The sequence below is a fragment of the Diadema antillarum genome, unplaced genomic scaffold, assembly GCF_040938485.1.
Source record: "Diadema antillarum isolate AM-2024a unplaced genomic scaffold, OU_Dant_1.0 scf00000014, whole genome shotgun sequence".
Taxonomy (NCBI): Eukaryota; Metazoa; Echinodermata; class Echinoidea; order Diadematoida; family Diadematidae; genus Diadema; species Diadema antillarum.
In genome coordinates, this window is record NW_027270903.1 from 8,440,618 (window position 1) to 8,454,095 (window position 13,478).

At 38.7% G+C, this 13,478-nt stretch overlaps 1 protein-coding gene across 1 annotated transcript; it reads right to left on the minus strand.

Moving 5' to 3' along the window:
• Nucleotides 1-959: 959 nt before the first annotated feature.
• Nucleotides 960-4,807, minus strand: LOC139722596 (uncharacterized). The gene is made up of 4 exons (XM_071633901.1): nt 4,480-4,807; nt 3,376-3,663; nt 2,799-2,939; nt 960-2,075 (listed from the first exon to the last, which is right to left on the minus strand). Exons 1-3 carry the CDS (start codon nt 4,805-4,807, stop codon nt 2,803-2,805), a joined length of 753 nt encoding a protein of 250 aa, XP_071490002.1. The 3' UTR covers nt 960-2,075; nt 2,799-2,802.
• Nucleotides 4,808-13,478: the final 8,671 nt, after the last annotated feature.

The following is a 13,478-nucleotide window of genomic DNA, read 5'->3' on the forward strand; positions in this document are numbered from 1 at the left end:
ATGACATTAAAATACTTTAAAGATTTACGTTATTTGTTCTACGAGTGTGTGTTCCTTTCCTTTAGTTTAAACAGAAAAAAAAAAAAATGTTACAAGGCATATATGTTCAGAGGCCGTTGTCCAAGGCAAGAGTTTGCTTATTGATAACGGTCTCCCCCACCTGTACACTTAAGGATCTGTAATGAAATTCATGTATTATTTCACGTGATTATATACTTGTAAAGATGAACTCTTGTTTATGATATTATTTTCATGACTTGTGAATAATATGATTGATACTGTTATACTTATTTTCTGTTATGTACAAGTGGAGAAATAAAACTTAATGACACTGAAAAACTGAAACAAGTTGTCAGTCGCTGACAATAACCATAGTAACAGGCAGTGACCAGAGCATCTCAAGCAATCAAAACTAAGGATTTTACTGAAATTGTCAGAGACTGACAACTTGTCAGCGCTGACTTAATTGATGAAACACCCCCTGAACACCATATATACTCTGACATCCTATAATCTGCAGCAGTTTGCGTAATACATGAATAGTATTAGCATTCGTCACTTACTTCATAATTATACACGAAATTAGACGGTTTTTTTAATCTACACATGTGCACATAATCATACATAGTACAAAAATACACGCATACATACAAACACACAAGCGTCTCGATGTCACGTCCGTCACTCGCCCACCTTCGTTTTTCGCCTTCAAACCATTGCTCTTAATATTCTTATAGTTTAAAAGTCAACTTACAGGCGCCTTTATCAATATCCTTCCCTATACACTTAAATAAACTGTTTAGAAATCGCATAAAATTCGTCTCTGTGATTTCTATTCTACACTTCTCTTCTCTTTATTTGACAAATTGAGAATTTAAACAACTTTAATACACACTTTAAATAATGAAACGAGACAAGTGTTAGAGAAATGATTGTTCAATCTTCAAAAGAGGTCTTTACTGCGTAAAATGCGTTTACAATGACAATCCTATATACTACAGCATTAAGGCTTAATTGTAATCATGCAATTCTTTCATCACTCAAGTCTAAACTGATCATGCTTTGATCCAATGCATTGGATAACGAAGCAAAGTAACGCCGAGTTTTGAAACTAGTAAACCATACTTGTGAGGGTTTCAAGTAATTGTCCTCATGTCGGGGACTAAACGTCTCTTCCTTCAACTGTCTTTATATTTCAAGTTACTGTCCTCGTTTCAAGGGTTTCAAGTAATTGTCCTCGTGTCGGGGACTAATCGTCTCTTCCTTCAACTGTCTTTATAACTGACCTATACATTACAATCTTTGCTTTTTAGTAGGTCCTTCACATTTCATGTTTGTAAAATTGTCTTCTCTTGTATTCTTTGTAATTACGACGCTATGTCCAGTCTTATGTTCAATCGATTGTATCATGTTATTTGTGTTTTGAGATGTGGAACAATCAAATCAAATCAAATCAAATCAAATCAAATTAAAACAAAACAAATCAAATCTTTTAGCACTGGGAACAAGGTCTGACAAAAGAAAAGAATAGGGAGATGCAAAATCCTCACAAACATTGCTTTTTTTTTCTTACCTATATCAGTCCATATGCAGTCGACATCACCTACGTAATTACAAATATGAGAGATATTTTGGTTTTCTGTTCATCATCAGTTCATCATCATCAACCGCTTTACTGCTTTTAAATCTCGCATGTTGATGGGAAAGTGTGATTTTTTTTTTCTCCGTGCGGTAACCCAAACTTGAATTGCGATTAATTTGAAAAAAGAAATAAAAGAGACAAGTAAATCTATCTTGATTACAGATCACGTCCATTTTAAACAAAGTATACCATCATGTAATTGTAGGACACAATAGCCAAATTCGCTGCATGATTTCCACCTCTTTGTACATTATGGCTATACGTATTCCGTCCGTTTTAGTGTTTAAATAGTGTAAGATCTCGACTGAAATATGGATCTAAGGCTTTATGAACTACACTCCTCTACTGTCACATCCGTCAGTGGGGAATTATCTTTGTCGAATGAAATGGCAAACATGAATATGAGACCACGATTCCAGTTTATGCTCTCGATCTATAAGAAAAATACACAAGAAAGGACAGAAACAATTTGAAAGTTAGGACATTAGACAGACACATCTCAGTAGAGGAAAATGCCTCTATCATTCAAAGTGTTCAGATACACAGGTAAAGTCTCAAGAGGTTATAAAAAATTAGGTTTTTATGTTTGCATGTAATTATTACTACATCAGCAAACCCACAAAATGCTTTGAAAAATCGCATTGAAATAGAAACCTCGGTAACGATCCTTGGTTATTGTTTCGAGGGAATCGTTTCCAATGCCGTTGTCTCAAAATAGTGTTGCTACTCTACACTTTGATAGAAACCGGTCACGGAGGATGAGTACAAGATGGAGACGTATTTCTCTCATTCACGCGTCGAGTCAGTATTAAATTAAGCTTTCAAATCATAAACCTGCCACCCTTAGCTCTACTTTACAATTACTTTCCATGCATCTTATGACTGGCAATAAGGGAACTTAAACAAGGCTAAATACCAAAGATCCAAAGGAGAAGTAGAGGAAGATGCCAACGATGAATAAGAAAGAATTGAATAGGCAAGAAAAGAGCGGGAAGAAGAAGATTGAGACAAAGAGGTAAAATAGTAAAAAGATTTTGGAGCACTTCAAGGGGGTGTAGGAGGCAGGATAGAAAAAGAGAAAGAAAAAGTACCGGTAAGGGAAAAAATGAGAGGAAGAAAATGTAGTAGAAAAGGAAGAAAAGGAAGTCTACAGTACCTCTTCAGAGGATGATAATTTTTCTTCTTTTCATCACCACGATTACATAGGTCACCATCGACATGAACAACGCTGTGAAGAGCAAGGCGTACGTGGTCGACGACTTCTGAAGAGCTCCGCGATGTAGACAAGCAATGGGAGCTGTATGGCCAAACCAAAATAATGACCGTAATGTTTTGACAGAGCACAATTAACGGGATGATCGAAGGTAAACGGACAAGGCCCAGACCATTTTACACACACGTCTTTTCATATACATTGTACTAGTACTTTATCTAAGTTGTACATTGTCATTTCAAGAACTTATCATAACCATATTCAAAACAAGAGTGAAAAAATGACACAAAGTCTCGAAAGTAAATTGAATTACTTTGATCAAATTCTTCAGGTATAAATTTGAATATGATAGGAATATTGAAGAAATAATCATCTAGCATGTAGGGATGAAGGTGAGAGTCAAACATTAGACAAAATTGTAGCTATCATCCACAATATGTAGTATTTCACATTACACATTTTTATGCTTGCTCTCTCAACGTCCAGAGGCGAATGAAATCATTATCAAAAGTAGATTAACCTCTCTCCAAGCAGTACTCGAGACTGGTGTAGGTCCAACCAATCCCGTTCGTCCCCGAGCACGTGATATTGATGCACCTGTTGTGTGGGCGTGGTCTGAAAAGAGCCGAGGCGCTGCTGGACGAGGAGAGCGTGGTGTTGTCGACTCCGATGGTGTAGGTGTGAAGGTGTGGGACGGGCTGACCCTCGGGACTAATGTGACACGTGATAACGAGAATGACCTGGCTTCCTTCCCCATTGATCTCCTGGGTCTCGATGGAGAGTATGTCACTCGCTGGAGGCGCATGACCTAAGAATTAAAAAAAGCAACAACAACACAAATACATAATCTGTTTGTTTTGTTCTTGTTGGTGTGTGTGTTTTTTTTTTTTTTTTGGACTGTTTTTTTTTTTTTTATTTGTCAGGTACTTCGCATTCTCCCCAAATCATGAACATCCTTGATGAACAAAATAAAGATCCCCCATCAAGAATTTGAGGGGTCAAAGGTGAACAAAGTCCATTGAACGGTTGAAGGAGAATCCTCATTGTATTCTATTAACGGGCCAGATACTGACGAGTTTGGTTGACGATGCACATAGAACTATCATGTTTACATTATTTGCATTGTTTATCCAAAGAAATGTAATTAACACCTTAACACTCCCGGGAAACATTTGAATCTTAAAATTTAAACCTTCCTTGTATAGAAAAAACAACAACAAGTACAACAACCTACTCTACAACCATAGCCCTTGTCTTCACGTGAACAAATTTGCTACTGCCAATTCAAAACAGACTAGTTCGGGTATGAAGAAAGATATTAATATAAAAATCTCATAGTGATATCTTGCCTGGATTTCTTTAATCATAGCACTTGCATGAATGGACACAAGTAATGTATATCCCTATTATAATACTAGTGAATCAACGTGCAATTACCAGCAATAAAGCTAGTACTAACGAGTTTGGTATATTGTCAATCCTAATATTAAAAAAAAAATGGCTTCATGTCAATTGAATTCGGAGAGAAAAACGTATATGAAATGAAATTGATTTTTCTTTGAACTGATCACAAAAAATTTGGGATTTAAAAATTACAATATTATGGAACGTTTTATTGTCTTACCGTTACTTCTTGGACAGTAAATCTTTGTAGCGTTCGTCCTTCCGATGTCGTTGATACCGGTGCAGGATATTTCAACGCATTCACTCGGAATGGACGCAAGGATCAAGGAAGGGGAGCTTGAAGCTGACTCGACGACGTCATTCACTGCAATCTCGTATATTCCCACTGGTGGAAATGGTTGGTCACGTGGGTCGACATGACACGTGATCCTGAGGCCATTAGTTTCTTGTCCGTCCTCGTTGTCAGCAATCTTGATCAAGATGATATTGTCTGCTGGAGGGTCTGTCGAGAAGGCGAGAGTTAGAAGTAGACGGACGATAGAATTCATCCTCATAATTGTATACGTTTTCATTCAACGATGTTGATAGAATACAGTGCATTGCATAATCAAAAAGTATGATCCAATATTATTAGTTTTTTTTTAAGTTAATCCAGAAATTATCCATTAAATTGTCATCGGCAAGTATTGATAAAGCTTTAAAAGCATGTACGTAAAATCTGCTCATCATAGACACGAAAAATTATTTCCCAAAATCGACAAAGCTTCCATGCATGTTGCCTAACTAACAGCCAATATAATTTTGGTGTTCGTTCTGAACACCAAATTCTTTATTTTTGCATCATGAAAATAACCATTAGTATTATTATTATTTTTTTTTTTTTGGGGGGGGGGGGGGGGGGCTTGCTTCTTAAAGGGTGTGTACAGTTCTGGTAGAGGTGAGGATTTAGCTTTTATCGTTTTGGGAGATATTCAGAAACCACTCTATGAGATGTCAAAGAGCATGCAATTCTAAGGGGTGTCAAAAGTTTATTTGATGAAAATCGGTTTTGAAATGGCTGAGATATCCAACAAACAAGGTGAAACAAAGCGATCCTAATAAAAGGCATGGCCTGTCGCCTTTTATTATTATCAATTTGTTGGATATCTCAGCCATTTGAAAACCAATTTTCATCAAATACACGTTGAATCCTTCTTAAAATTACATGCTCTTTCATATTTCACAAGAGGTTTCTCATTATCTCACTTAGATATGTTCAAAACATGAATCCCCACTGCTGAACAGTGCTTGCAGCGCTCGCGTACTTCTCTCGCACGCCAATGCATGTAGAGCAATATCGACCGTAATGCATGCTTCGGATGTTGAACTACTATAGTAGCCACACAACCAGATGGCAACCAGCTGCATGCAACCAGGGAGGTGCTCTTCCCACCTCCTTGATGCAACACAGTCTGTAGGGCCATGGACGTAGGCGTGAACGAGTGCACAATGCCGAGCGCGATACGACTCACGTCGAGCTCCGCATGAGTTACCCAAAGATCTAGATAACAAACGAGTTCGTTAACAGCCTTGTGCGAGTTTCAGTCGTAGGAATTGCAACACATTTACCCTCTCCATATTGGCAGTGATTTTGCTCAGTTAGTATATAATTCGTTTGCCTCCAGAAAAAACAAAAGGAACGGGTGTCGATTCCCATATTTTGCCATATGCAAGTACCTCCTTTAATCTAATGAACATTGCTTTAGATTAATGGTTCAGACCTATTAACCAGATTTCTTTTTGTTTTCATGGGAGATGTGCAAAAAACACAAGAAAGTTCACCTGTTACCAAACATACATCAATAGATTGATAAGACAAGTTTATTCGCAGCCAATTTTATTGATACGCAACATTCATCTCACGAACAGAAAAATGGATTCTTTAATCCCTAATTAAACAATCCCACAGAAAAGGCAAGACATTCTAACAGTTTGACAGAATAGTACGAAAAGATTTTCACTTTTTTTTTTTTCCAGTGAATAGGACCTACTTGGAATTGAGTACTGAAACGGATATTGTACCTTACCAAGTCATTTTCACACGTTGGTAAGAATGTATAAAACCTGAAGTGTGCCGTGATCCAGAATGAATTTTACAACTGTATTTATGCGTCTGTTATGTTGTTGGAAAATAACGTTGCTTATCATGTCATTGTGCTTAGTAGGGGCCAGATATGAAGCCATTAACTTGACAAAGATGGAAAAAAAGGTGAGCAAAATAAATAGAACTATCTCTACGAAAAGGAAGGGCTGAACTCATTTTGATTTCTGCAAATATGAATGGTGTTTAAAAGGTAATAAAATATACAAAAGAATTTTTAAGAAAAAATCTCAGGAAATTATTCAAATTGTCGGCATCATATGCCCAATTTTGTTTGAACTTTCAAAGGCTACAGTATGTTAACATCTGATAGACCTGGGATTCAGAAGTGCTCTGATATGTAGGCCTATGTTGCGAGATTTATAGTTAGTAAACGTTGGGTTGTCTTCAATTAAAGTACGGTTTGCTTAATCTATTCCTGTGAGGTAACTGAAGTTAAAAGGTTAAATTTCCTTCAATACGAGATGAACTTTCAAGTTTTCAATCTCCGCCTATATGGTCCTTATATAACCTTGCGTTTCTGATAATGTTTATTGTTTACTCTCCAAAGGAATGGGGTTAGACATAAAAGATGATATTCTATATGATCGATTGGAATTACGGAACATAATTATGTTATTAGAGTCCACGAAGATTGTCATAGAGACACATACGGAGAAAAAAAAAACTGTGCTTGTTTGTTTAACCTTGTTTGCTTTGTTACTGTTTTATGTTAAGGTTTTTAACACATAATGTACAAAACTGATCTCGCGGAATAAATTTATTCAAGTGAATAAAACTATTATATTCACCTTTATCCAGCAATTTGTTCTCAATAGTGTTTTGATCAGAGGAAAACTAGTGTGTTAGTTGTCGCATGTCACAAGTTATCCCGGGTTACATAAAGAGCTGTCACTATACCTTGCCACTACAACTCGACTTCTGTGGAAACCGTTCTTCGTTATTCTGCCAAGTACCATTATATCCCCCCCCCCGAAAAAAAAAAGCGCAAAAAGCGCGAAACCGAGCGCTTTAAAAGTTCAATCGTGTGCAGTGGATGAAGTTGGGGGAGACAAATCATTTTGTCCCCCAAGCAATTCCCGAGATGAGGACAAATCTCGAACTTTCTTTATGGAAAATTGGACAACTACCGCCAGAATTATGCACCGGATCGCTGAATTGCAATCATAAATATGCAAAAGCTACTGGGTACCTTTCGATAGACTTTGTACACTTTTGAGATTGACGTTTTATTTCCTTATATTCATCAAAGAGTGTGCAGCAGATCTTTCAGTTACAAAAGCTCCCTCATATGCAGAGGCGTCGATGGAGGGGGAGGGGGATGGTTCCCCAATAAAAGTATTGGGGACAAACAGATCATTTTGCTCCTCCTCGTAACTCCCGAGACGTGGAAATGTTCTTACTTTTTTTGATAGAAGACTGTCTAAATATTTCACCCAAAGATGGCTGAATTTCAATTCTGAAAATACAAAATCTCCCTCGCGTAAGAGGGGGATAGGCCTAACCCCTCCCATACCCTCCCCGTTCAATCATTTCTACTTAATACACTTTAGATTGACAGATTTCAAAATGTTTCATCCAAAGTGTGCACCAGGTCTGTTACTTCGGTTTAAAGAAATGCAAATGTTCCTTGGGTGGGAGGAGATATCTAGATACTTTCAATTAACGGAGGATTCCCCCCCCCCCCCCTAAAAAAAAAAACAGAATACACTTCTGGGATTGAAATTTACCCAGATTACATCATAAATGTGTTTACGAGATATTTGTTGCTGCCAGTAATTGCCAGCAGTTGCGCCCGGTGAGCCCCCATCTCTTAATTTCCCAAGCGAAAAAAGTACAGCTACAAACGGCAGTTTTTGGACTGTAAAATGTCAAAATTTTCAAGCTCGCTCGCTTCGCTCGCTCGCATTGAATCGTCATGCCATTCTCCTGATGTTGCTGCCGGGTAATTACCAGCAGTTGTGCCCGGTGCGCCCCCCCCCCCCCTTATTTTTCAAAGCGAAAAAAATATAGCTACAAACGGCAGTTTTTGGACCGTAAGATGTCAAAAAATTTCAAGCTCGCTCGCATCAGGGAGGTGGGAAGAGAAACACCTCCCTGCTCGCATTTAATCGTTATGTCATTCTCCTGATGTTGCTGCCAGTAATTGCCAGCAGTTGCGCCCGATGCGCCCCCACCCCCCTTAATTTCCTAAGCGAAAAAAAGTACAACTACAAACGGCAGTTTTTGGACTGTAAAATGTCAAAATTTTAAAGCTCGCTCGCTTCGCTCGCTCGCTCGCATTTAATCGTCATGCCATTCTCCTGATGTTGCTGCCGGGTAATTGCAAGCAGTTGCGCCCGGTGCCCCCCCCCCCCCCTTAATTTTCAAAGCGAAAAAAAGGTAGCTACAAACGGCAGTTTGGGGGCTGTAAAATGTCAAATTTTTCAAGCTCGCTCGCTTCGCTCGCTCGCATTTAATCGTTATGTCATTCTCCTAATGTTGCTTCTAGTATTTAATTGCCAGCAAATGCGCCCGGTGCGCCCCCCTTAATTTCCAAAGCGAAAGAAAAATATAGCTACAAACGGCCGCTTTTGGACTGTACAATGTCAAAATTCATGATCGCGTTCATGATCTTCAGTGTAAGAACTAAGACAAGAAGTTTCTCTAAATGATACCATTTTATAGGCAAAATTGTTCAATGATAATCTACATAAAATGTACTGCTATACCTTAAACATGTTGAACTGTTTCAAGTCGATAGAACACGCAAAAAAAAAATGAATCAAATTGCACCATTTACAACATCAATATGCAAAAAGTTCTCACTGTGGGAGGGGGAAACCCCCCTCCCACACCCTCCTCTCTTGCTCGCATCTCTTCCTCGCATCTGACCGCTCCCCCTAAGATCAAATCCTGGCTACGCCGGTGATAGGCCCCACTATTTAGTAGGCCTTCACAGTGATGTCGCACAGGCCAGGGAGGTGACGTGCACAGGCGGAGCAAGAGCTGAAATACCACGATGTAGTCATTCAATTATCTATGAATATTTCTTTTTCTTACTTTTTTTTATAGGAAAAAATCCCAAATTTCACCAAAAGTGTGCACCAGATCGCTGAATTTGAGGTTTGAAAATGCCAAATTTTCCTCGTGTGGGAGGGGGATTATCCCCCCACACCCTCCCCCAGGCCGCTCCGCTCCCTCGCACAGATATTCAAACTCAAAGTCCCTCCCCTACCCCCCATCATTAAAACGGAACGATGCCCCTGTGATGATTGCTTCACTGACTTAAATCAAGAAAATTGAAGAATACAATTAATAGCTACAGGAAAATATCTACTACGTTATTCAAGAAATGAATATCCTTATTAGCATTTTATTTAATCTATTTGGGCATTATTCAGGGCTGCGCTGATACGTTTTTGAAAGGGGGGGGGGATCGCCTGTCAGTCAAGAAGAAAGAACATCAAAAGACAAGAGAAACAACAACAAAAAAAGTCTTCATACTTTTAAGGTCTGATTTTCCGCCAAAAGTCGGCTGACAAGAAAAAAAAAAACAAGAACAAAAAGTCGTCATATTTTTGCTGCCACTTCCCTCCCACTTTGCATGGAAAAGAGTGGGACATTTGATCCCTGTAAAGTGTGTGTGTGTGTGTGTGTGCCCCCCCCCCCCCCCCCCCCCCCCAACACACCCCACCAGGGCTGCGCCGGTCCGGTTATGGGCTTGTAATCGTGGTGATGGTGACTATCGCCAATCATCCCCCCCCCCCCCCCCCCCTCCCACTCCTCAGTACGGATTTACGCCGTTGACTGTACAGTCCCTTTAACATTTCTGGGATCAAGGACATTCTTAATAATTGCATCATATGCATTATCATCTTCTCACGAAAGTTATGTCGTCTCATAATCATCGCATGCCTGGCAACCTGCATAGCTTTCAACAATACTCCGAGAGAACCGAACAAGCATGATATCATTTGGACTTCCGCGCAGATCCTAATAGATCAGATATTGAATTAAATTACTTACGCTGAACTTCTAAGGTTTGAGACCGTTCACTGCCGATGAGATAACACTGAAGTACGCTCCCATTGTCAGCTGCGGTAGGAGTGAACGTCAGCTCGCTACTAACGTTGTAGTATGTAAAACGATTGATACGGTAGGCGAGACCAGAACTAGCCGACTCGACAGCATTATCGCTTCCTTTAATACATGAGAAACAGAGTGGGAAAGAAACCAAAAAATCGAAATGAGTTTGAATAACATTGGAAGATTTACTTTGTACATAGATAATCGTTAGAAGATATGTCAATGCCTATTATCGAGCTTTCGATTAAGGACGAAAGAGAAAGAGGAAGGGAAGCATGGCGTGAAATCATTCTGTGCATTCGCAAAACCAAACATTTCTCAATCCTGTTCATATTTAGCTTCCGGTCTGAATAACAAGACGGAGCAGCTACCCGCCACACATTTAGGTATAGAGCAGAAGTGCGCGTGTGACAGCTACGCATTTTATGTTAGCCTTTATAATGCTCGCCGGATAGTTTAGTTGGTAGTTTTTCTGTTCTTTTAGTGCTGAACAAATTTTACAATGACACATGCTTCAAACAAAACAGCTCGAATTTCTGAGGTTCATGCCGTTGAGAAAGCATCACCGCGTACGTCGTGAATGGACAAGTTGTCTTAACACACTCGTATGAGCCAGGGTAGCTTGGTTTCAAAATGTTATGTATTGGGAGTCGTATTCTGAAAACGTTCAAAGGAAGATTTTCTCCCTATTCTCAATCAGGAATTTTTCCCCCAAAAAGTACACCGTATTCTAAAAATCTGTCTTACTTTCTTCGTAACCTTTTTTCATAACTTTTATTTCCTATCAACTTTGCCTACAGTTAGGAAGAAATTGGAAAATATTCTAATGAGTATGATATCTAGGAAGAAGATAATAATTTCTGACTTAGGAGGAAATTGGTATATTCTAGAATGCACTTAATTGGAAATGATTTATGAAAGGCTATGAGGAAAGCCGTTACCCTGTCCTAAAGTCCGTTATTATAATAATCAATGTAAATTTAAAGAATAGCGAAATACAAATAAAGGTAAAACAATGAAACATCATGCCAGACCTTTGATTTCGCCGAATAACAAGTTAACGTATTATTCAGATTTGCTCTCTGGTTGTTTCAAATATAAAAAACTATTAACTTCGATTATATGAATAAACTGTACAGGTGAATCATCGTTTAAAAGTATTCCTGTTTATTATTCAATTCATTTAGATTATTTTCATTCATTTTGTGTTAAAATGTTTTTGTCATATGATTTTTTGCCAGAAAGTTTTTCTTTTTTCTTTTTCCACGGACAAAACAAATAGTTACGTATTCGGTTGTGTAGACCGGCAGGTCCCATTCAGTGAATTTGTGTTTAAATGGTGTTAATGTGTTGGCACACATGTTTTATGGAGTTTGGTTGTTTGTTTGTTTGTTGTTGTTTTTTTTTCAGGTTGTTCAAACTGCATGAACAGAGCTTTGATACCTGCAAGGCAAACAGCTGTTTGCCAATGTGTTCTCTTAAATCTTTTAAGAACACAAAGAACAAAGAAACGAACGTATTTTTCGGATTTTTTTTTTCGGGGGGGGGGGGGGGGGAGGGCAAAAGGGCCAGAGTGTTCCGTTTTGCTACCCTGTAGTGATACGAGGCCTTGGGTAAAAGGGCCGTGGTGAGAAACAAAGAAACAAACCTAAAATAATATTAAATTTTATTCAGATAATGAAACATTTTGTCTGATGTAATCAACGTGGATGGGTAGCAATATGCAGCCACAACATATACATCAAAAAACTCCGAAGAACAATTCCAAATCCCTCTAGGAATGACGTGCCTCTATAAAGCTAAGGGGGCCGTCTCACCCCGCTTCCTGTTATGTATTAAAAGTCCACGCGACTCTTTGAAGAAAATGATGATGTCAATTGCTTCTGTTATTAACTATTGAAGTGGTATACTCTAAATGTACAGATCCTTCGTTTTTATACATTACCGGTACTTGATAGCAAGACAAGAATGTATGCCTAAACGAAGTATTGATGTGTGCATATAATTCTCTGAAAGAATTATCCGCGTAGGTTCATAATTAGCGTTTTCTTGTTTCTGTACATACGCACAGCGAACAGGCGCACTATGTATGATATAGCGCTGGCCGCCGCGCTGCCCTCGGGCGCCGGCCCGCTGGTAGTAGATCGTGTAGCTAGCTGGATGTATCCAGCCGGCTCGCCAGCTGCACTACGTACCGTCAATGTACCACACGCGTGTAGTTGTATGTATAATACACTAATTCATTTTTGCTTAAAAAAAGAATGAAAAAAAAACCTCCACAATTTCTGCACTTCTCTTTTAATTAATGTTTCTTTCTTTGTAAGTAGTACATTTTCAAAACTGTATCACGGGTGAATACAAACATGTGTTTTTAACCAGACGTCATAATTTCACAAGGATATTATGGCATTGGTTTATTTTGTAATTTTATTTGTTTTCATTAGAAAATGCAGTAGGCGGGGATAAGGCTGGCCTAAATTTTTCCAGGGAACACTTTCAGAATACCAATTCTGTCTTTCATAGGCACTTCAGAACTTTCTGACTTAGAATTCTAAAATAAAACAGGAAGCTTTTCAGTATAGTACTACCCTAGGACTCGTACCCGACATCGCGCTGGGCCGGGCGATCATTCTTTTACTTGTACTACAGGACAAGTTATAGTTTCGTATCGCTCGTATTGTGATATTTATAGTAAATTACACATTTACAAACTCGCCCTCAATATTTCACAACCTAAAACAGATTGTCTGAATCTCGTCAAAGTCTGGTAGAAGTTGAATATTTACTGTTAAGACACTTTTACCCATTTCGAAATAATTCGATGGTTTGAATCGGAACTCTGCGTTGCACTCAAACAGTTGGCCGCGGTATGGTAGTGTACACGTACACGGCAGCGTAGTACAGTCATTTCTAAATGAGTCTAAAAGTGAAAAAATTAACAGCAAATATTCAACTTTTACCAAACTTTGTAGACTCAGGTGTAGGGACTTTCGTTTGTAAAATATTTAGGG